The sequence below is a fragment of the Xenopus laevis genome, chromosome 1L (genome assembly GCF_017654675.1).
Source record: "Xenopus laevis strain J_2021 chromosome 1L, Xenopus_laevis_v10.1, whole genome shotgun sequence".
In the NCBI taxonomy this organism is placed as follows: Eukaryota; Metazoa; Chordata; class Amphibia; order Anura; family Pipidae; genus Xenopus; species Xenopus laevis.
Genome location: NC_054371.1, coordinates 57396858 through 57422665, shown reverse-complemented (window position 1 = coordinate 57422665; position 25808 = coordinate 57396858). Strand labels below are relative to the sequence as shown.

Sequence of the window (25808 nt, the reverse complement as noted above, 5' to 3'; positions counted from 1 at the left end):
CTTTTTACAAAGTTGGAGCTGTGGCGAAACAATCTTCAAATTGGGGTATGACCCGCTCTACTAAAGACAATGCACCTGTTTAATTACTACTGTAGATATGTCATATATGTACGAGCAACTGAATGGTTAAGCTTCAAGGATTCAAAGGTGGTGGTGACAAGGACACAGCTTCATATTCACTGCACCAACACTTCCAGCTAAATAACCCAGCTGTTGGAGAGAAGATATGCATATGGATTTGTAATTATGTTCATGTGAACTGATAATCATCTTTGGATCCTGTAAGAGTATTCAAACAGGGGCAATATTGCTAAAATTAAAATTTGAAATTTGAAATTTTGAAAAATGTAAGCTTCATCATACTGAAATAAGAAACTTTATAAATATAATCAATTAAATATTCTGCATCGTTTCTGAAATGATCAAGTTTATGTTCACTATGCCTCTCAGCATCTGTTTCTCTTCATTCTCTCTTCATGCAGCAGTTGGGTGTCAGATATTCATAGACAGTTAGATCCAATATATCTTATAGGGGGGCTTCATTTAATAGCAGATGAGTTAGTGCTCAATTAAATAACGGATTCCAGTACAAACAAAATCTAACAAAATAACTGCCTTTTGCACAAATCCTGCATGTAGAGAGACAGGATTTCTGGTGATTTTAATAGTGAGCTGTAATACATCTTCTGGGAAAAAGGAGCCCCCCGATAAAATATATCGGATGTAACTGTCAATGAATAACTGACACCCAACTGCTGCATGAAGTGAGAATGAAGAGAAACATATGCTGAGAGAGGGATAGTGAACATAAGGGGTTGGGATGTTTTTAACCATTTGGTGGTTATTTGGTATATGTTATAAACTTATTTAAAAACTGTTTTTTTTACAGAGTAGGTTTAGAAATAAAATATTTTAGCTTAAAACATACTACATCATTGCATTTATAAAAGGACTATTATATAATATATTTATAATGCTTTTAATCCACAATCTGTTGTAAATAACCTAGTAGAGAGTTCCAGAAGCAACCCTCAGACACACTGCAAAACAGTTAAAATGTTAATATTTAATGTTATGAGAGACAAGAAACTACTTTCATATATATTTAATCAAAATCACTTTTTATAGCAATAGACTATGGCATGTTAGAATGTAAATGATTTCTAGGCTGTGTATTATATTGTGAAACTATAATAAAAGAGAAATGAGAGAGAGGGAAAGAAGATTAAATCTGTTCAAATATAGTTGAAGGCTTTTTTTTTACCAGAAAAATGTTGCTTTTTGGTTACACAAAAGTAAATAAATGTTTGTGCCTCACATAATATATAGTTGGTAATAAATCGCCCGACACTGCCCAGATTTACTGAAAACTAGGAATGTATATGATTACATTTAACTCGTATTTTAGTTGGTCTGTTTTAAATCCCTAGTGGCTTTGTTTAGCAAATTAACTAACACTGGGGGTCATTTATAAAGTTCACGCAGTGCATATTTATTCGCAAATGGTTGTATTGCCCATGCTTTCTCCTGAACGCTAATATATTGCTCTGCTCTGCTCTGCCCGTCTTTCCAGTTTTTGTGAATTCACATTCTGAATACATTTTCGCAAATGGCTTGCAAATGAGACAGGTGTTTGCGTGAGTGCGCCAACTGTATGAGGTTGTTGTGTGTGAAAATAGCGATGACAGTAACTTGAATTCGCACTTTGCAAAACTGTTTTGAGAATATTTTCTCCGCCAGCAAAGTTGTGACGTAATTCAAACGCAGAGTGTGCACATGAATGTTCGCAATTTGCGATTTCACTCACACACACACACGAGAGATAGTAAAGAAGATGACAACCAGCAACAAGCAGGACAGACAGAACAATAATTAAGAATATGCCTTTAGAAAGCCTGAAGAAGCCAGGGCATTCTGCTTAAAACTGTCTTGATAGCTCTTAATGAGGAATAATAAATAAAAAGTAAACATGTAGGGGCATATTTATCAGAACTCTGCACATGCAGAGTAAGTGCAGCGGAGCTCATGGGCACCATCTTCTTCTCTTCGGGTCTTCTTCCTTCCCTTCAGGCAATTTCCGTCACTTCCGACACATGGCAGTTGTCGCGGACCAGAAGATTGCTCCAACTGCGCATGCGCAAAAACGCTGCTCACTTTACGAAGATTACCAAAGAGATGAAGATGGCCCCCGTTAGCTCCGCTGTGCTAACGCTGCATGTATGGTTGGTAATCCTACAGGGGACACAATTCTGGGGTAAAATTTAGCAGGGAGGGGGGCCAGCAGGGGCTTATCACCGTGAGGGGTTGAATTCTCTTTTAATAAGTAATACTCACCCACGTTCTATTCTTTCCTATGGGATCTTTAGAATCTTATTTATCAATGGGTGAAATTTAGAAATCATCATATGATAAATACAGTTCTAAAAACCCCATAGGAGTGAATAAAATGTTGGTGAGTTTTTATTTATTACCATATATACTTGAGTATAAGCCGAGTTTTTCAGCATCCAAAATGTGCTGAAAAAGTCTACCTTGGCTTATACACAGGTCAGCGGGCAGTAGCTGAGATTGCAGGCACTTTTAATCATTCCTATACCAACAGTTCACTTGGGGAGAGACTGCAATATCCCACAATGCCCTCTGTTGGTTATATGAAAGAATAACAGTGCGCCCTCTGTTGGTTATATGAAAGAATAACAGTGACTGCAATATCATACAGCGCCCTCTGTTGGTTATATGAAAGAATAACAGTGACTGCAATATCACACAGCGCCCTCTTTTGGTTATATTAAAGAATAACAGTGACTGCAATATCACACAGCACCCTCTGTTGGTTATATGAAGGATTAACAGTGATGGCAATATCACACAGCGCCCTCTGTTGGTTATACGAAAGATTAACAGTGATGGCAATCTCACACAGCACCCTCTGCACATGGTAGTGGGACAGTGGGACAATGCACACAGTAATCCGTTTGGCAATTCTCTGTCACCATCAACTTTGCAAAGAAGTCCGGTTGATCGCTGGGGGGTCGCTTTGGCAGAATGTGCGCTGCTGGGAGACAGGGCTGTAGTTGTGTCTAGGCTTATACTAGAGTCAATAAGTTTTCCCAGTTTTCGTTGGTAAAATTAGGTACCTTGGCTTATACTCGGGTCGGCTTATACTCGAGTATATACGGTAAGCTTTAAACTAACAACTTTAATAAATTTGCCCAATAATGTTTCTCTTCTTAAAGGAGAAGGAAAGGCATTTTCTACTTATGCATGCGCAGTAGAGCGAAAAGCCGAACTTTAAAAAAAGAAAAAGCCGGCTATTTCGTTGTACACTACATGCGTCTGTCCCGGGAAATTTGAAGAAAGAAGAAGCAGGAAAACAATTGCTATGTTGTGCTCGCTGGAATAACCCCGGGGCAAGTGCAGTGCAGTGTGTAGTAACTTATATAGGTTTGTGATTGATTATGCAGAAACTTGGGACCTGAGAATTTCCAAACAATGAAGATGAATAATGCCTAAAATCTACAGGCTGGCATTAAATAGTATTTATGCATCATTAAATGCTTTATGGTTACAGAGAAAAGGGGTATCCATTCCAAAAAATATATCATGTAGTATGACTTGGCTTGTTGTTTTTTTTAAATCCTTCTGGATTCTGGGTTTTTGGATAACAAAATCCATATTGTAAAACTGTATTAACCCCCCCCCAAGTAAAAGAGTCACCCCTACAACACTATAAGAAGAAAATACTTTTTTTAAAATTTTGGGTGGCTAAACAAAATATCAAGTTTGCATTTTTTCGGTTAAAAAAAAAACCTCAGGTTTTTCGATTTTTTTTAAAAAAAACAACAACATTTTCTAGATTTATTATACCCGGACCCTGGAAATAGATTCAATCCTAAAATCCACCATCTAAAACCTGTCGAGGTCATGTAGAAGTCAATGGCAGAGGTCACATGAGCCATTTGAAGATATTAATTGCCTTCATGATGTTCAAGTTTTTTTCAGAGTGTTTTGTCCAAAACTTCAATTTGTCTGATTCAAGTTTTTTTCCATTCAAGTTTTTTCTTAAATAAGAAACCATTAGAGTTGTGAGTTCTTTCGAGATCTAAAAAACTCTAGAATTCGACATTTGATAAATAACCTCCTTAATGTTTGTGCAGTTATTACAACAGTTATAGGTATATATAACCTATTCTGCTTATTCAGCTCACCATCATAGAGAAATTCAATATGTTGTAACTGATACTTATTACCAAGGGCTGCTGGATTTTATTATAGTATATAGGCTGCTACAAATTACAAACAGTTCAAAGGAATAAATGCTTATTATAACGATAGTGCTTCTTACATAATACATTGTTTCAAGCAAAATTTGTCACGCAAGGATTCAAGCAGCAGATGTATTATACATGATGTATTTGCTGCAAGGCAATCGTTTGCATGTGGGTACCGGCCTAATATCAAGCTCTCAGGTTTTTATAGAAGCCCTGTAGTGGCACATTAAGGTTATGAAGGGTCGAATTTAAAAACATTTATGGCCAAAACTGTCAAATTAGACTAGGGAATTGTTAAACTTCGATTCGAGTTTTTTAAAAAGATTTGAATAAAATTTTCGAGATTTTTCATACTCTGGCCCTTTAAGAACTCGAATTCGACTATTAGCCACCTAAAAACTGCAGAATTTATGTTTTAGTCAATGGGAGATGTCATGGGATCAATTTGGAGGTGTTTGCAGCCTTCCTGGCATCCAGTTTTTTAAAACTCGATTCGAATTCGATCCTATTCACCCGAGTTTACAAAATGTGTTTTTTTTTAATATTTCGAGTTCATGGGAGTTTTAAAAAACTCCCATGAATTTGAAATTCGAACCTTGATAAATCTGCCCTAAGCTTTATGGTTTCCTTCCAATCACTCAGGGTAAAATAAGTGGCAGATTTATCATGGGTCGAATTTCGAGGGTTAAAAAACCCTCGAAATTCGACCCTCACAGTAAAATCCTTTGAATTTGAATATCGAATTCGAAGGGTTTTAGCGCTAACGCTTCGATGGAACGGTCGAATAAAAATCGAACAATTTTAATCGATCGATCGAAGGATTTTTATTCTACCAAAAAAAACTTTGAAAAGTGTTGGGGAAGGTCCCCTTAGGCTAACATTGCACCTTGGTAGGTTTAAAGTGGCGAAGTATGAAGTCAAAGTATTTTTTAAAGAGACAGTCCTTCGATTATCGAATGGTCGAACGATTTTTACTTCGAATCGTTCGAATCATTCGATTCCATCGAATTTGACCAATTCCATGGTCGAAGTACCCAAAAAAATACTTTGAAATTCGGATATTTTTCCATTCGAATTATTCACTAGAGCTTAGTAAATCTGCCCCTAAGTGTATTTTTCATGGACCAGTTATAGATGGTAGAGAAGGATAGCAGGACTGATAATATATGTCAGTATATATGTTAATATATGTCATGTGATGTTTCAGCAGAAATGACTAAATAATTAACCCCATTCACACTGCAGTACAAATGCACTTTGGCCTAAAAAAAAAAAAGAGAATGCCTAATGAATACAGTTCCGTTCAACCTGTGAACTAAATGCAAGGTGTCTGTAGTGGTGTTTTGCTGTAGCTCTGAAAACAAAGCCCTGACTCATGGGAAATGAAAGCTGGATACTACTTTTTATTCCATACTGGAACCAGCCTAATGGATACTGTGCATGGCAGCAGTTAGCAATAGCATTGTTTTAAATGACAGATGAGATGGCGAAAAGGAGAGTCTGAACAGAAAGATGTATAAAATTTTTTAAATAAAAGCATCAGAATAATAAGGCAAATCATTAACAAACATGACTTGTGTCTTACTGGAAAAAGACTATTTAAGAGGTGCGGTAAAACTTCTGAAACATTAAAGGGGATGTTCATCTTCCAGTTTACCTTTAATATGATGTAGATGTTGATATTTTGAGACGATTTGCAATTGGTTTTCATTTAATATTATTTGTGGTTTTTGAGGTGTTTAGCTTTTTATTCAGCAGCTCTCCAGTTTGCAATATTAGCCATTTGGTTGCTAGGGTCCTAGTTACCTTAGCAACCATACACTAATTTGAATAAGAGACTGGGATTTGAATAGGAGATGTCTAAATAGAAATGAATAATAATAAAAAGCAGCAATAACAATAAATGTGTAGCCTTACAGAGCATTTTTTTTTAGGTGGGGTCAGTGACCCCCTATTAGAAAGCTGGAAAGAGCCAGAAGAAGAAGGCAAACAACGTAAAAACTATAGAAAATAAATAATGAAGATCGAATAAAAAGTTGCTTTTGAATTGGCCATTCTATAACATATTAAAAATTAACTTAAAGGTGATCCACCTCTTTAATTAAAAGCGATTTAGGGAAATAGAACACGGCGGGTTTTCTGGCTTATGGGCACGTGGCAAAACCCCTTTATAGACTATCATGTGATCGAAAAAGGTTACATGAGGAATATTTGCCTGACCTGTGTCTGCACCAACAGTCTAAGGGGCGCATTCACTAAGTTCGAGTGAAGGAATAGAGGAAAAAAAGCTCGAATTTCGAATGTTTTTTTTGGTTACCATCGAATTGGCTACTTCAACCTTCGACTACGACCTTCGAATCGAACGATTCAAAGTAAAAATCGTTCGACTATTTGATAGTCGAAGTACTGTCTCTTTAAAAATTTCTTCTACCCCCTAGTTCGCCACCTAAAACCTACCGAGGCCAATGTTAGCCTATGGGGAAGGTCCCCATAGGCTTGCTAACAATTTTCTGATCGAAGGATAATCCTTCGATCGATGCATTAAAATCCTTCGAAACGTTCGATTCGAAGGATTTAATCGTTCGATCAAACGGTTATTCCTTCGATCGTTCTATCGAACGAATTGCACAAAATCCTTCGACTTCGATATTCGAAGTCGAAGAATTTTAATTCGTCTTAATTCGACCCTTGATACATCTGTCTTTTGCAACGTCATCGGTGGGGCGGGTCGGCATGGGTCTATAAAAGCAACCTGGAAATGCGGATGCGGACGAGTGCGGGCCAAGGGAGGGTGGGTTAGGGGCGGGTGTGGGTCTGGGAAATCCCGACCCGCACTTCACTAATAGGGGTTAATTATCTGCCCTATCTCAGCAGGATAATTTTCAGCTCCATTTAGCATTAGCCTAATAGTCCATTTTTTTAGTGCTTTACTGCCTGCCTGCAAGCTAAAAATCTTGTGGAAAGCAAAACAAGACATATGCCATTGCCGGTAAGGGTAAAATATTCATCAGCTGATTTAGATGATAAACACAGCAAGCTTTTAGTGCATTACAGTTCTTATGTCAAACGGGAGATGGGACTGGTTGATTTTAACTCTAGTTTCAATCAATTTAGGTGATCTGCATGGGACCTTTAAAGGCTACTTAAAATTACTCACCGAGTTCAACTGCAAAATGGCAAACATTCATATCCCAAAGAGCAGTTTATTAACAGATACCTTAATGGTAAAAGTGCATAGATGGCCACTCATTTTCATGTGCTATGAAACAAATGTCATATTCAGTGCAAAGGTAAACCATACAGAAATATTGTGCAATATTTGGTTTGTGTGTGTATGTAGAAAATTTACAGAAACAGAAATGATATGAAACAACCAAAGATTTGCTTTCATTGTTAACTTGCAGGTGGCTAAAAAAAAAGCCAGTCACTGATTGCTTGCTATGGGTTACTGCCCAAATTTGCCCAGTGCTTATAATTGAGCCCCAATGTTTTTAATATACCATTTAAAACATGTTTTAAACGCCTGAATATCAGCATGTAAGCCAAGATCAGAAGCACTGAACTTTTTTCTACTGATTGTCACTAAGCTACAATTTAAAAAAAAATAATAATAATAAGGAATTCCTAATAACATCTCTAAAAATTAGCCTGCTAGAGAAATTGCCATATGAATGAACCAAAGGGCAAGTTAATTTGTTTAAACAGTATCCATTACCTGCTTGATGGGCATCTAACTTTCTCTAAATGTTCTTCCTTTTTGCTTTCATTCATTTTGCCCTGCTAAAACAGAAAACATGAAAGTTAAAAGTAATTTATCCGGTGTCAGACAGTAAAAAGAACACTGAAAATTGATTTTTTTTTTGGTCATTGTATTACAGACCAACATTGTAATAAGAATTTGAACTGCTAGCAAAAATCATATGAAAATGAATACTGAAATATAAATAAGTTATGTTGCATTGTGCCATCTGCAGTGTTTCCTTTTTATATGAATACAACTTTGAGTAAACCCTTTATTCTATTCTCCCCACATTTTATTCAGTTGTCTACATTCCCTGTCCTAAAGAAAACATGCAGTTACTGTAAGTACTGCAGTAGTAGTTTATGAAGTTTATTTTGCCTTGTCTTGCCTTGCCTTACTCGGCACATGATTTTTTTTTTTTAATGATGTGAGCATGAATGTGACAAAAATGTTATTTTTAAAATACAGTAAAACCTCAATTTTACATCCCCTGGTTTTAAGTTTTCCCCTGATTTTAGATTGTTGTTTTGTGGTGCCACCTATATATTATACATTTTCCTGATTTTACATTTTCCTGGATTTTACACCATTTTTTTCTGGTCCCCTGAAAAATATAAAATGGGGGTTCAACTGTATGTCAACAGGATGACTTTTACCTTGGTTTGTTGATTGTTGTGTTCTTGTGATAGTTCTATTGTATGTAACATTTGCTCATTCTTTGAGCCTGCTTCATTTGTATATTGGAGGTGATCTTCGTTCTCTTCTTGTAGGGACTTTTCATTTACAGATGCCAGCATCATATCCAGAACTGAGGGAGATTTCCTTCCTCTACCGTGGCTGTTCAAAGCAGAATTTCCTTCTACCGGGAGAGCTAAAGGATACAACGTAAATAAATAAATAAATGAATTACACAGATGTAAAATGATATAGCAGCCTATTATACTGTATATAGCCATAATTCAGCCTTATTGACACAAAACTGAAGCAGTTATAGAGCATCAAGTGTTTGAACAAACTGTTATCCTTTAAAGCTATTTAAATTGCGGTTTCCATATTTTAAATTTCCCTTCTGCCTGTCTCCTGTGCAGTGTTTCTGTGAGGTTTAAATGGACACCCATATGTTCACTACTGAATGCATAGAACTGCAACAGACCGCAAACACAAAAAAATACCATATGACCACTGAATGTATGCACATACACAAAATAAACAGGTACCTTGACACCTACAGGTGCAAAATATGGAAAAACATGGAATGTTATTGGCAATTGGTGGCCCCTATGTGGACTTGCAGACTACACAAGGCCCTGTTTGGCAGTACATTTGATTTTTGGGTCAGTAAAGCTTGACTTCAAGCCAGGAATTCAAAAATAAGAACTGCTTTGAAGTCACTGGGAGCAACATCCAAGAGGTTGGAGAGCAACATGTTGCTCACGAGCCACTGGTTGGGGATCACTGCTCTAGAATAAGGCTTCTCATTCTCCTTTACTGCTACATGTATGGAAACAGTTATCCTCGGGACCTGTGGTATTCCGTATAAGGGATCTTTCCATGATTTGGATCTTCATACCGTAGTCTACTAAAAAAATCATGTAAATACTTAATAAACCCTATAGGCTGGTTTTGATTCCAATAAGGATTAATTACTGTATATCTTAGTTGGGATCAAGTACAAGGTACTGTTTTATTATTACAGAGAAAAAGGATTGGATTATTTGGATAGAAATTGAGCCTGTGGAAGACAGACTTGCTTTAATTTGGAGCTTTCTAGATAATGGGTTTCTGGATAACGGATCCCATACCTAGACTGCTAAAGCAAGCGGGTGCACTTTTTATATGGAAGAGGTAACACCGGCCTGGGGCAGCACATAAACCAGCTGGCAATCACAAGAGATTTAAGCATTCGTTTTCTTTTAAAGTGACTGCATGTTACTAAATATGCACAACTTAATTAAAAATCGAATAGTGTACTTAGATGTAATGTCAGTGAAATTTAATATAGAGAGAATTTCTTAAAGTCTTAGTGAGAATTATTGGAACTGGCAACTTGACTAAAAATCTAATGCTGGCACCTTTTAAAATATAATTACCAATAACATGGTTGATGCTCATTTTCCAGCATCAAAGAGGGAAAAACACATGCATCAGTGCAATAAAAGTAATGCCAAATGCTGATGTAAATAAGAAACAAATGCGTATTTACCCAGAAAACATTTTCAGTGTTCAAATGTGACCTTTTTAAAGCATGTCCTGTCCTGATGACCCCTGGCATGTATAGCCTATAACTGAGGGTGAAACCACCCCAACCATATTTATTAAATGTACCTTCATTATGGTAAACAACTATTTTGGATGCTTTGGAAGTTTGCTTGAAGAATCGAGTTTGTATAGATGATGGTTAGATAACTTATAAAATGCACAGTGCAATTCAAATCAAAGATTCAGTCGTTTTAAAAATGACCCCAAGATGAAAAACAGACTTTTATCTAAAGCAGACAAGCTATTCAGTCAGAAAAATGAATATATTCAAAGCACTATTTTCTGGTACAATTTTAAAGAGCAAATTACACACAGCAGGCAAAATAAATTCAGGACTAAAATGCTTGCAAATCACGGAACTTTCTGCCTGAACATCAAAAATGCACTTGTTCGATGTTATGAACACTGGTGTGTTTAAATAGGAATGAAGATAGGAAGAGGGAAAGGAATAGCAGAGACTGAGCCTATCATTTATCCAAGAGATTCGTGCTAACAGTAAAAGCTGCGCTACAAATATGCAGGGTGATCATATAAATGTGATATATTTTGAGAATTGCTTTTTTTTTTTTTTTTTTAAATGTTTGTTCAACAGCTGTCCTGTCTGAATATAAATTGTGTGCTTTTTTTAGGCTTCCATTTAAAGTAGCAACCAGAAAATTGTTACAGTGACAGATTAGCAAAATGCCAGATCAGATTGATAAGTAATTAGTAAACAATACAAATACAGAATAAGAATTAATCAGCTTTCTGTGCTACAGTGTCGCTTTCTCTGGCAACTGCCCAGCAGTTAATATTTCAGGTGAAAGGGGCAGAAAAGAAAAGCAAAACAGTAGAAAAATCTTAATTAAAATCAAGTCATAAATGAATATCTGCTTCATACTAGGGATGGACCGAATTCTGGATTTGGTTTGGGATTCGGCCAGGATTTGCATGTGTCCCTAATTTGCATATGCAAATTACATAACTTTTTGTCACAAGACAATGAAGTAAAAAAATTTTTTCACTTTTTCCCTTCTTGACCCTAATTTGCATATGCAAATTAGCATTCGGATTCGGTATTCAGCCGAATCTTTCATGAAGGATTTGGGGATTTGGCTGAATCCAAAATAATGGATTTTGTGCATCCCTATTACGTTTAAGAAGAACTGTACCTTTAAAAGAGAAGGAAAGGCTAAAATTAAATAAGCTTTATCAGAAAGGTCTATATAAATACACCAGTAAACCCTCAAAGTAATGCTGCTCAGAGTCCTCTGTCAAAAGAAACACCACATTTCTTTCCTTCTATTGTGTAAACAAGGACTTCTGTATCAGACTTCCTAATTTCAGCTTAAACCTCCAAGGCTAGGGCTTGAGCATGCTCAGTTTGCTCCTCTCTCCCTGCTGTAATTTGAGCCCAGAGCTATAAGTGAGCAGAGAGAGACTCAGGCAGGACCTGATGTCACACCAAGCTAATATGGTAGCTGCTATTCTAAACAAAGGATGAGAAGAAAAGTACATAGTGAACAAACATTTAAAGGTACAAACAGAGAGTGGATACAACCATACTCCATGTGGCAACAAAACAAAAAGTAGGGTTTTTGTTGTCATAGGCGGTACTGCTGTATCCACTTCCTGTATGTACCTTTATATGTTTGTTCACTTGAAAAAGGGCTTGAGTGTTCGAACTATGAGGCCCATATAAATAAAGCAAACACATTTCATGCAGTAGGTTCATGGCACCTTGGCGGTGGCGCATCCATTCATGTTAATGCATCATTACCAGCTGTGGTCACTAATTTTTTAGCATTCTATATTAATTATAAAAGTTATTGGAATTTCCTTTTGTTTGGATAATTTTTCTTATGGCCCATGTTTATGACAGAATTTATTTTTTAGTGTTTTTGTATAAAAAAAATAATTGCAAAACGGTGAGTAAATTGTGAGAAACTTTTTTTTTTCCCTTGAGAAACAATGAATAATAGAAAACCAGCTGCAATCAACTTATCCATCTTTAGGAAGCACAGTTTAAAGGACCAGTAACATCAAAATTTTTTTTACAAAAATTAGTTAGAATACAACAAAAAAAAACAACCAAGACAAATTAAATTTTAAAATAGCAAAGCATTTATTAAGAAATAACTTACCGAAATTCCACTTCCTGTCCTCTACAGAAAAGGCGACACGGCGACCATCCATACTGCAGCGCTCAATTTCTTCTCCCTGGCTATTCACTGACAGTGTGTCCTGCAGCCGGTCCCTGATCTTCACGCGAATATCCCCAGGTCCCTGTGTTTGTCTGTATGTGTATCAGCGCGATGTACGACCCCGCCGTGCTCCTGCCGACCCCGCCGCCTTGTATGTGTCTTTGGTGGAGGATCAGCGCGGGAAGCGGGGCATCAGCAGGTCCCCATCCTCTTCTTCCTCTGCCCGCCGTTCGTCCTGCATGATCTCCTCTGCTGTGCGAGAGCCCTATGCGATGCGCTTGGGAGCCGAACCGGTGCCGATACCAATTCCTGCGCAGGGTTAGTAGCTCCATGCGATGCGCTTGGTTTCTAGTGATCCCCAACACATAAGCTCCGCAGGGCTTTTTCTCTGCCTGCCTCTTCTCCCAAAGCTACCGGAGAGCTGAATGAATGAGCAGCCAGAGAAGTGGCACGGGGAGCAAACGCTCGTCCACTTCTGCTGATCCATAACTTAGCAGCGACTGCAGCAATCCAGCTGGACAGCTGTTTGTGCAAACCCTGCGCTCTCGCAGGAATTGGTATCGGCACCGGTTCGGCTCCCAAGCGCATCGCATAGGGCTCTCGCACAGCAGAGGAGATCATGCAGGACGAACGGCGGGCAGAGGAAGAAGAGGATGGGGACCTGCTGATGCCCCGCTTCCCACGCTGATCCTCCACCAAAGACACATACAAGGCGGCGGGGTCGGCAGGAGCACGGCGGGGTCGTACATCGCGCTGATACACATACAGACAAACACAGGGACCTGGGGATATTCGCGTGAAGATCAGGGACCGGCTGCAGGACACAATGTCAGTGAATAGCCAGGGAGAAGAAATTGAGCACTGCAGTATGGATGGTCGCCGTGTCGCCTTTTCTGTAGAGGACAGGAAGTGGAGTTTCGGTAAGTTATTTCTTAATAAATGCTTTGCTATTTTAAAATTTAATTTGTCTTGGTTGGTTTTTTTTGTTGTATTCTAACAAATTTTTGTAAAAATTTTTTTGATGTTACTGGTCCTTTAATTATTTTACCCTGTTTATTACAGTTAATAACAAAAATCAGATACTTCCTATTTTAACATATGTTCAGCTCAAGTCCTAATGTGGTATACTGTCCCTTTAAGGCATAAAGGCAATTTCATCATAAGCCAGTCTGTAGCTCAGTAAAATTGGCTAAATGCAATTAAACGCATGTGTCATTCATGTTGTGTGCTTTAGAGGAACAAGACAGGAAACAAAATATAATTTGCATTGCTTGCAAATATGACCGCCAAAGCAATATATTCCTAACGCCTCCATAGATCAGCAGAAAAAAATCATTTGGGCTCATTTATAAAAAATGGGCAAATTTGCACAACAGCAGTAACCCACAGCAACCAGCCATTGTTTTTTTTTCAATCAGCAGCAGGTTGAGCAGTGGAAATAAACATTTGACTGCTACCACAGCTTCTCCTGACACTTGCTGCTAAGACTGTTGGCGATATTGAAGCATTTCTGTATTTATTTAGTATCCTGCTAAACTTACAACAAAAAGCATTTATTGTTCACCTGTTTAAAAGCAAATGCCTTATTGGTTGCTGTGGTTTACTGCACATGGGTAAACAGCACATATTTTTTATACAAATGGGCAAATGATCCGATTTTTATTCAGTTGCTTTTTATTCTTTTCTTTCCTGTGTCTGGTGTTTCAGTCTGGAAACTCAGTAATCCAGACGCAGACTCTGAACTGTTCCATTTTTGCTACATTAGTTGGGATGTTCACAACCGTTATATTAATTTCAAATATAATATAATTTTGCTCAGCAGATACAGTAAACTCCCCCTCCCGACCAAAGCTCTTCTAGAAAAAATTATATCATTTGGAAACAACCTCTTTTACACAAGCTATTTCAGTATTATAAAGCAACGTCTGTGCTTGATGCAAGCCTTTTAAAATGTATTTTATTATACGTATTTATATGCGGATGCTTTTTTTTATTCCTGCTTAATGAAATCTTTCTTTCCGGAAAGGGTATCAAATAGAAAACTGGTTTATAATCTAACAATGCAAAGTATGTTTTTCACCCCCCCCCCAAACTTTGGTGGGTGTCTTCCCTTCTCTGAGGTCTCTGATGAAGTACATAGTTACGAAACGCGTCAGACCATGTGTTAGTATTTCTTCTTTTAAACTGATGTAAACCAATAAAGGATGAATTTTTAACCAACAACCTATCTGAGCGATCCTTTTGACTTTGGAGTGCGCTGCAACGACTTGGATATGAATAGGTGAAAATGTCTTCCCTTCTGACCACAAAACATTTTAGGTAAAACTGGATGATTGAAATAGTTAACCTAACCAATATGATGTTTGCTTCTAAACAGGTAACTAGTAAATACTGTTGATTAGTTGCTGTAGGTTACTAGACCTTTAGCAAACTTTGCACTTAACATTATACAACTCCAAATATCTTTTGTGTTCACTTCATAGATGTAGATGAATTATTCAATTAGCATCAAGAAAAACATACCTTCTAATTCAATGTGGGACTCATCTGTGAAGACACTTTTTTCGCCATTAGACCTTGGGAGGAATTTATATAGTAAATCTGGTGAAGGCGGCTTTGAGATCTTATATGTCTGTCAGAAAAAAAGGTAGGTTCAAGGTGAAACATTGCTTTTTTAATTTATTTTTAGTTTTGTTTTGATGGATTTTCTGATCCATTCAAAAACCTTTTTGTAAAAATACTTATGTAAATGAAGCTGTGATCCATATTCTTTTAGAATAAATAGAAAAATAATGAAAGACAGACAACTCAGTTTCTGAAAATACTAGGCAGTCTGATCCTAGCAGGCACAGTCGACTCCGGAATACGACTCTAAACACTCCAGAGCCAATTGCATGAAAGATCATGGTTGCTTAAATTCATCTGCAAGTATGGGACCTGTTATCCAGAATCCTTCTGACCTAGGGTTTTCCGGACAAGGTTTTTTTTCTATTATTTGGATCTCCATACTTTAAAGGGCCCATTTATTAAACCTCAAATTTCTGGTCTAGAAAAACTAAAAAATTTTGTGAACCCCCCAAAACTGCTAAAAATCAATCATGTAGATAGATGTTCCTGCAGTTGTTTCTTGACATTGTGATCTGCACAAGATAATCTGAAAAATTCATGATTTTCGTTCGAGTTTTTGGAGTGTCAATCGCACGATTCATACCGATGTTCGATTTTGTTGTGATCTTGGATTTTTTTCGAGGAAAATTAGTGATAAACGAGTTCAAATCATGTATGGGATTTTTTTTTTTAAAAAAAAATTAGATTAATTTTAGTTTTGGTAAATGTGCCCCTAAATCTACTAAAAATATTTTTTTTTTTTTAAAAAAACCCAATAAAATTGTTTTGGGTACAATAAAGATTAAAGGGGTGGTTCACTTTTAAGGTAACTTAAATGTTATTGAACAGCCAATTCGAAGCAACTTTTTTATTGGTATTCTTTATTTATTTTTTTATAGTTTTATAGTTATTTGCCTTTTTCTTCTGACTCTTTGCAGCTTTCAAATGGGCATCACTGACTCCCTTCTAGAAAATAAATCCTCTGTAAAGCTACAAATGTATTGTTATTGTTACTTTTTATTACTGATCCTTCTATTCAGGCCCTCTCCAAATTCCAGGCTCTTATTCAAATCAATGCATGGTTGCTACGGTAATTTGGACCCAAGTTACCAGATTGGTTAAGATGCAAATTGATGAGCTGCTGAATAAATGCTAAATTAACTAAAAAACCTTCAATAAAAAATGAAATCCAATTGCAAATTGTCTCTGAATATCACTCTCTACTTCATACTACAAGTTATCTAAAAAACCCTTTAATTAATCAAGCTTCAAGTACAAGGCACTTTTATATTTACAGAGAAAAAAGAAGTAATTTTAAAATATTTTAATTATTTGATTATAATGGTGTCTATAGGAGATGGCCCTCCCGTAATTTGGAACTTTCTTGATAACGGTTTCTGGATAACAGATCCCAAAACGGTAATGTAAGATGGGTTTCTGAACTGTCATCCAATTCAATAGAAATCATATACAGTTAGGAATGGATAAAAGAATAGATGGAATTACCTCTGGACTATCCCCTACAGAAGATATTCGTATTTCATCAGCAGGAAATGTTTCATTTAGTCTTATAAAAGAAGAAGGAGCAGAAAAGGGAGCAGTTTTTTTGTCTATTTCCTCTTCTTGACCAGAAAGTCCGAAAACTGTGTGGCTGCTTTTTCTTGGAAGGTTTCGCTTTTGCGGTATTGGTCTGTTTGATTCAACTGATGCGGCCATCATTTCTGTATTTTCTGGGAGAAAATTATCTACTGTATTAATAACTATGTAATTTATATACACACACACACATATACACACACACATTTTCTGCCAATAAGCCAATAAGCCAGGAGAGAGGAAGTACATAAAAAGTGCAGTGTGGCTATTATCTATGTGCTAATCACTAGACATGCCCTTGTGTTGTTGCATTATTGCCCAGGGAGGGAGAAGATCAATATATGCTGCTGAGGTTCAGCAAACTTCCCACTTAATTTGAGAGTAGGCTAGGAGCAATATGTTAAATGCAAATAAGCGCGCCATTTTAGTACTTATAGTAAACACACAATTTTATATTAATCTAAAGCAAACAGAATATTCAAAGGGTTCTGAAGAATTTTATCAGGAATTGTTCATATGAGAGAAACCTTTCTAAACACTTTAAAAATCTAAATTACCTTGCTGGAGCATTGCTGCCATCTTGTGATGATATTGAGTATTAACTTAGGTAATTATAAGAAACTGTAGACTGATCTTTAGCAATCTGAATCATAGGCAAGTAGTAGCTAAGTGATCGGTAGCAATCTGAATCATAGGTAAGTAGTAGCTGTGATTGGTAGCAATCTGAATCATAGGTAAGTAGTAGCTAAGTGATCGGGATGGTGTGCTGAATATACTACTCCATGGGACATATTTAGTCTGTAGTCTGAGATTCCACCGCTTTCTGTTCGGTTCTATGGCATTTTGGGGAATATGTTTATCAATGAGAGCTACAGCTTTGATAAATACTCCTTTAAAAACCTAAAAGAAGTGAATAGAGACTGACTGCAGTGAGCTCATGTTTTACTGTTTTAGAAATATTTCCTATGTGCACAACTCACCAGTAAAGGGCAGACATGGTTACTAATGCTGTTCACATCACATAGTGCACATCTGCTATAAAAGATGTTATGGTCTTTTTATGACTTTCATTTCTTACCCACTTAGTCATGCTACCATTCAAGATGTATTTTTTGGTAATTGATCCAGGGGTCTTAACCACAAGGCTTTCATTTGTCTTAGTTTTATGGTATTAGTTTTTTATGTATGTGGGCCTTTATTCAGAACTCTCTGTAGCAGTGATTAAAGGAGAACTAAAGCTTAACTAAAGAAGTAGGCTAGAGATGTTGTACATTATGTTTTGGGCTTCTGTACCAGTCCAAGGCAACCACAGCCCTTTAGCAGTAAAGATCTGTTATTGGTTTCACTATATCTGTATTATACTCCTCTGATGTTCCATTATCATGGATAAAATTCAGTCAATTATCATTTTTTACCCTGCCCACACTTTGTGCATTCTGCATCCCCTCTCCTGCTACATAACATATGAATCATTTAGATGTGCAAACTAGAGTGAACTGTTTGGGCAAAGTGCAGCTGATTGACTGGGCTATGCGCAGAGTACATTAACATACCAGATTCATGTGCTGGGTAAAAGAGCACTAAGAGGAGCAATTATGCACCCCTTAATGCTCATGCACTCCAAGGCTTAGGGGCTGATTCACTATGGGTCGAATATCGAGGGTTAATTAACCCTCGATATTTGACTAGGAATTGAAATCCTTCGACTTCGAATATCGAAGTCGAAGGATTTAGCACAGAAAATTCGATCGGATTATTCCTTCGATCGAACGATTAAATCCTTCGAATCGAACGATTCGAAGGATTTTAATCCAACGATCGAAGGAATATCCTTCGATCAAAAAAACTTAGGCAAGCCTATGGGGACCTTCCCCATAGGCTAACATTGACTTCGGTAGCTTTTATCTGCCGAACTAGGGGGTCAAAGTTTTTTTTAAAGAGACAGTACTTCGACTATCGAATGGTCGAATAGTCGAGCGATTTTTACTACGAATCCTTCGATTCGAAGTCGTAGTCGTAGGTCGAAGTAGCCCAAAAAAACCTTCGAAATTCAAAGTTTTTTTACTTCGAATCCTTCACTCGAATTTAGTGAATCAGCCCCTAAATGAAATGGACCCTGAAACAGCAAATACACAATTACGTTGTTAGCTATGAAAAATGTTCTTACCTGGAATGTTTGATTTAATCCTTGTTTCCCTTGGCTTTGGAGTTGGCTTTACATCTATTTCATCTGCTCTTTCCTTGTCTTTAAGTCCATCTTGTGACAGTGATGATTTCAGCAGTGCATTTACAGAGTTTTTATTCTCTGAAATTCTATTGTTGTCTATTTCTTTTTTAACTTTCTCTGACTGGGTTTTACTCTTTAGAAATAATGTCTTCTGTGGCTTATCTTCCTCTTCATCAGAGAAATCAAAATTATGAAGTGCCTTCTGAAATCTGGATTTGGTTTCATTTTTTTCTTCAAATGAATCATCTAGGCTATCATCTACAGAGTACAAAATATTTTTTTTAAAAAATGTTATTAATTGAACTCATGGTGCACAATGGGTTATACTGTAGTGATGAGCAGGTCGAGATTTCCCTGACCCGCACCCGGCCCTAACCCACCCTCCCTTAGCCCCGCCCGCATCTGTGCTTCCGAGTTGCTTTTATAGACCCGTGCCGCCCCGATGACGTCACAAAAGGGGCGGGACGAGCAGGCACGTCTATAAAAGACAAACCCACAAGTCGGAAGCCGGCATTTGACGGTGGCAGGCAGGGAGAGCAGGAGAAGAGCTCAATCCGCCCGCGAAGAAGCATGCAAGGTCGTCCCACAGGTATTAGGCCGGCCCACACATTACTAGTATACTGCTCCTTTAAAGGAGTGGTTCACCTTTGACTCAACGTTTAGTATGTTATAGAATGGCCAATTCTAACCAACTTTTCAATTAGTCTTCATTATTTATTTTTTTGTTTTTTAAAGTGGACCCGTCACCCAGACACACAAATCTGTATAATAAAAGTCCTTTTCAAATTAAACATGAAATCCAATTTCTATTTTTTATTAAAGCATTCATAGCTGTTGTAAACTCATTTAAAAATCTCAGCTGTCAATCAAATATTGTCTGCTCCGCCTCAATGCCTAGGCATAGAGGCGGGGCAGACAATTACTTTCACTTTCCATTCAGCACTTCCTACATGTCACAGCTCTCCCCACATTCCCCTGTTCTCTTCACCATTTAATTGTGTAGCCAGGGCATGGGAATGGACATCAGGTCCCCCATTCTGGTGCACAAACAAGATTCTGAGATGATACAAGACTTGTCTTAATAACAGTGTCCCCAAAATGGCTCCTGCCTGCTTGTTATAATTATGACTTCCCAGACTGATGGAAACAAGATTCAAATCATTTATATAGTGTAATTAAAGTTCATTTTGCTTGACTAATGTAATAAAATAAGATTTTGAATAATTTTTTTCGGTGACGGGTCCACTTTAATTACTTGCATTCTTTTTCTGATTTCAAATGGGGGTCGCGTACCCTATCTAAAAAGAAATGCTCTGTAAGGCTACAAATGTATTGTATATTGCTACTTTTTATTAATCATCTTTTTATTTGGGCCTATTGATAATCCAGTCTCTCATTCAAAACAATGCTTGGTTGCTAGGATAATTTGGACCCTAGCAACCAGATTACTGAAATTGCAAACTGGAGAGCTGCTGAATAAAAAGCTAAATAACTCAAAAACCACAAATAATAAAAAATTAAAACCAATTGCAAATTGTCTCAGAATATCACTCGTTGCGTCATATTAAAAGTTAACAAGCACGGCAACACTATTGTTTGTATAAATTAGAATGTGTAATGGCTGATGACGTGTGCCAAAGTTTTTGCTCTTGTGTGTGATGCCACTGTAAATGTGGGATAATGTATGGGTGAGTCTTTGTGCAGCTGTAAATTAAATAGTGATACATTTGTATGAGAGTGTGGGGATGAAAGATAATGACCCCCCTCCCCTTACAAACCAATGCAAAGGTTGCATCTTATAATAAACTCTACCCAAACTGTGTCTAGCCTAATATGGGTATCAAAGGAAGGCAAAATCACAACACTTCTTTGTGCCCAAAGCATAGGCCACTTCACATTTTACCTCAGTCAATTAATAAAGTGATAATGCATAGGTGCACGAAGTATTACATACTTGGCATGCCAAAAAATGCTTTCTTTATGGTGTTCATACAGATGCAAATTTGTGCCAGTAATTGCATGTAGCACTGAGATCAAAGATATTAAATGAGGGCCAGTGTTTTTGTGGAAGTATGTAGGTGAAATTGACTAAGTAAGTACAAGTATAGTACAGGTATGGGATCTGTTATCCGGAATTTCCTTTTTCTCTGTAATAATAAAATAATACCTTGTACTTGATCCAAACTAAGATATAATTAATCCTTATTGGAAGCAAAACCAGCCTATTGGGTTTATTTAATGTTTACATGATGTTTTAGTGGACTTAAGGTACGAAGATCCAAATTACGGAAAGATCCATTATCCGGAATACCCCAGGTCCTGAGCATCCTGGATAACAGGTCTCATACCTGTAATGAAAAAGTACCTTGTGCTTGATGGTAACTACAATGCATAAATTTATACTGGGAAAGCTTTATAGATAATGGGTTTCCAGATAATGTATCCTGTACCTGTACCACAGTAAAAAAGGCAATAATTTAACATTTTTATTATTTACTTAAAATAAATGGTATAGTTCAGAGATTTTTGAATAACAGGTTCCTCGATAAAAGATTTCATAACTGATCATGTATAGAGAACAGTGCATGTATGTGGGGCTGTAAGGGGCAGATTTATCAATTGTCGAGGTGAATTTTCGAATGAAAAAAATTAGAATTTCGAGCTATTTTTTTGTGTACTTTGACTAGGGAATAGTCCAAATTCGATTTGAATTTGAAAAAATCAAACATCGAAATTTATCATGTACTGTTAAAAATCTAAAACCTGCCGAATTGCTATTTTAGCCTATGGTGGACCTCTAAGAACGTATTTGGAGTCAATTGATGGACTTAAACTGAAATATGCCCCTAAATAAACTTAAATATGCCCCTAAGTGTTAAAGTGCGTGCGTATTTTTATATCTGTGGTTGTGTAAGTTCAGTCCTCTCAGCGCAGGTGCTGAGGCCATTGCATGCACCCACCAATGTTTTCCAGTTAAAAATGTGTTAAAATAGAACGATTATGGCTTTAGCTATAGCAGAGTACTATATGTATATCTCTTGTTGCTGTGCGTGACATCATAACTTTTACATAATCTTTCTCACAAACCTATTACCGGTAGTTAATTTGCCCATTACAGGGACACAGCTTTTTTTTTATTCATGGAATTTCTCAGTGAATCCTTCTAAATCAAAACTGATTAATAAACACCCCAGTTTATCCAAGCAATATTTTACCAATTAACCCTTTCTAGTATTGCGGTTACCCACAAATTTGTCCTTGGTGGCAGTAAATGAGGTTTATAGGCAGCATAATAAGTGTAATTGATCAGTGCATACCGTCACTGTCAAACTCCTCTGAGTATTCTGAATCTTCATGATCTTCTATTGCTTGTTGTCTTGAAACACGTGCATTGATTGCTTTTTTTAATTCATCCTGCAAGATGTTAATTCATAATCATGAATCGTTTTAAAAATCAGTCAATTAGTAATACATACGTTTTCCCAGACACCCACTAGCAGTTTCTTAACCTTGGGACCCAAATGCTGGTGGACTACAACAACTCCCAGTATGCTTTACCTCTTTTATATATTGAACATTTTGGAGAGTCGTGGTCTAGTAACATCTGGGGACCCCAGTTAACGAAGCAGGGCAGTTAGGGGGAAAGAGAGACCAGTCATATCAGAGAAGGCTGATTTGAATGGAAATGTCTGAAAACTCAGATGTTATGTTGGCTGATGGTGTGAATAGAAGGTCAATCACTGTCAAGTTGTATATTAAACTGCCCTCTTACTCTCAGGGTCATGATAACACTCAGAACTCCATGTTGTGTAATACAGTGAAACCTCGATTTTAAGTCCCCTGATTTTAAGTTTTTTACATTTTCTATTTGTGGTCCCAATTTATAATGCATTTCAGTTGGTTCATTTCCCTGATTTTAAGTAATGTTTTTACCAGATTTTACATCAAAATTTTGTCCTGATGTACCCAAAAAACAGCCTTTTTTCCACTATGAATGTTATTATTTGTGAAATAAAGAGGTTCTGCCTGTAAATGGTCAATTCCAATTACTCTGCCTCTTATACAGTCCTGCACCAATCACTTATTGCTTTAGGATGTGTATGTGACTGACAGAGAGGCCTTGCACATACCCCCAATAGTGTAACATTAACACTGCAATGTAACCCTTGTAACACAGTAAATATTGTATCTCAAAGTAAAATGGCCTCTTTTGCTTATATCCTTTCAGTACCCTGATTTTACATTTTCCCGGATTTTACATAATTTTTTTCTGGTTCCCTGAAAACCTTAAAATGGGGGTTCTACTGTATATGCATTCTAGGGTAAGTGATGGACAGACCCATTATACCGTATGCTTCCTAAGGAATTTTAATAACATCTCTTGCTTTACTACATGCTAAAATTAATTCTAAAATTTCCATATTCTGGATCAAGGATATCAGGATCAAGGTTGTAATGCCAGAAGTTCTCACTCTGCACTGTACAGTATGGTAACTGTAGATTATAATGTCAGAAGTACCACCCGCTGTGGTAAATGGAACAGACGGATCTTGTCAGTCCAAGCATATTTAAGTGATACTGAGACGTTACTATTAAAATACCTGGAAAGAAGTCCTTTTTGCTGTTTTAGGGCTTTTGGTGTATGCTAATGTAGTGCCAAATTCTTCATCCTCATCATCCATTCTTTTCATAAACAGTGAGGGACGATTCCTTCTAGCGATGTTTCTTTTTTCTCACCAATTTGCGCTAGCTATCTAACCAGCCGTGGCCTAAAATGAAAAGCAATTATGTACACAATATTGGTGAAATCAAATCTGCCAACTGTTCTGCACGGAAGATGGGCAGAAATTTGAATTTAAAAAATGACTGTATAAAATGACCTGAAACACTCTTTGTATTGTAAGGCTAGATTGCAAGCTCTCATGAGCAGGGTCCTCCCACTATTATCTTGTGACAATATACATTTGTACATACATGCGTTCTATATATACAAGGGCAGATTTATCAAGGGGTGAATTTCGAAGTGATAAATACTTCACCGAATTTGACCGCTTTGCGGTCGAAGTAAAATCCTTCCATCGAACGATTCAATCCTTCGAATCGAACGATTCGAAGGATTTCTTCGACCGAACGATTTTTCTTCAACTTCAAAAAACTTAGAAAACTGCTCTAGAAGGTCCCCATAGGCTAACATAGCACTTCGGGAAGGTTTAATTTGGCGAAGTATTGAAGTCGAAGTTTTTTTTAAAGAGGCAGTACTTTGATTATCGAATGGTCGAATATTCAAACTATTTTACTTCGAAGTCAAAGTCGTAGTATCCTATTCGATGGTCGAAGTATCCAACAGTGTCGGACTGGGATGCCAGGGGCCCACCAAAAAATCTTAGACCATGGGCCCACTTTCCAAACTATTATTCCTCCTCTCCTCACTCAACCTCCTTATTCTCCTAGTCTTTTATACCTACTTAATATATTCTTCCATTATTAAGCATTTTTTCTCATAAAGAATTAGAGACTGACAGTGAAATAGGCCAAATGGTTAGGCCCACTAACACCTGGGCCTATCGGGAGTTTTCCTGGTATCACGGTGGGCCAGTTGGACACTGTACATATAATACTATATATAATAATAAAATGATATGTGAGTTTTTCTTATAAGGGTCACTGATAGACTAATGTGATGTACAGCAGGCAGGGTGTGTGTGTGTGTGAGATGTACTACTGGGGATTGTGCCAATGTTATTAATAGGGAAAATGATAAAAATATAGGAAGGCTGGTATTTTTCTACAGAAAAGGGGGCAACCTTAAACTGAAACGGGCACTGACATTGTGGGCCAGTCTACTTGTGCCTTAGGGGTGTGTACATTATAAATGTGGGATGTGCGATTGACTACATCAAGAGGGGAGGCTTAAATTATATGAAAGTTCTTCCTGCAAACAGAACATAGTCATTAAAATGAGTGGATGATTAAATGGGCTATAATGCTGATTAATGAATGTATTGGATTCGGGTCCATTGGGAAAAAGCTTAAGAAACACTACAATAGTAAAAATCCCATGAAAGCAGCTCCTCATTCCCTACAGATAATACTCGGCTCTTTCACTCAAAATCCACGCTCACCATTACCGGCCACCCTTCATTTTTCACTCTTCCCCTCCTTACCTGCCCGCGCTTTTCTTCACCCACATTTATGTGCAACCCTTACCTTATTTTATTCCTTCGGGCCTTGTCGCCTTTACAAAGCATAGAGAGCTAGGGAAGCTGTAGTGGTTGCTTGGAAACGGCACCAAGTGACGAGGATAAACCACGCCTCGGTATCCTAGCTGTTCTGGTATAGAAAGGAGATTAGTGGGGGCTGGTAGGGGAGTGGCCTCATGGCACGTCTCTTATTTTGCTGATAAGAAGGTGTTTGAAGTGTTTTTCTCTCAGCTTAAGTGCAGAGAGGAGGGGGGGCAGGGCGAGTATTATACACAGAGACCTCAGCGTGCCGTGTAGAGACAGAGTGTTTGGGGATTGGTTCATGGAGTGAGGCAGGGGGAGAGATGTGAATTTGTTTCTGGCTGCTTTTATGTGTGTATCTGAACTGAATAGGCATGGATTTAGTCAGTGACGGACTGGGACATCACACCAGGGGCCTACCAAAAAACTTTAGAGGGGGGGGGGACCAAAAAACATAGACCAGGGGCCCACCATCAGTAATATTATTCTTCCTCTCCTCTTTTCTTTACATAATATCTATTATTCCATATATGTAGCCTCTGTTCTCATAGAAATAGGGAATGGCCATGAAATAGGCCATATTTTTAGCAGCACGAGGGCTCACAGACACCTGGGCCCACCTGGAGTTTTCCTGGTATCCCAGTGGGCCAATCCAACACTGGGTTTAGTTGTGTGTCTGTGTGTGGTTCCTATGTACGCACA

At 37.5% G+C, this 25808-nt stretch overlaps 1 protein-coding gene across 4 annotated transcripts in view; it reads right to left on the bottom strand.

The window, feature by feature from the left end:
• map9.L (microtubule associated protein 9 L homeolog) overlaps positions 1-25392 on the bottom strand; it is a 50150-nt gene extending 24758 nt beyond the window's left edge. The window contains exons 1-8 of one of the 4 annotated variants that reach the window (XM_018249764.2): positions 25093-25392; positions 23487-23654; positions 22203-22299; positions 18826-19143; positions 16569-16792; positions 14979-15087; positions 8670-8884; positions 7987-8048 (exon numbers count right to left, since the gene is read on the bottom strand). In XM_018249764.2, the coding sequence (XP_018105253.1) occupies positions 7987-8048; positions 8670-8884; positions 14979-15087; positions 16569-16792; positions 18826-19143; positions 22203-22299; positions 23487-23576 (1115 nt within the window). In that variant the 5' untranslated portion in view covers positions 23577-23654; positions 25093-25392. 4 annotated transcript variants of the gene reach the window in all.
• Between the last annotated feature and the right edge of the window lie 416 nt (positions 25393-25808).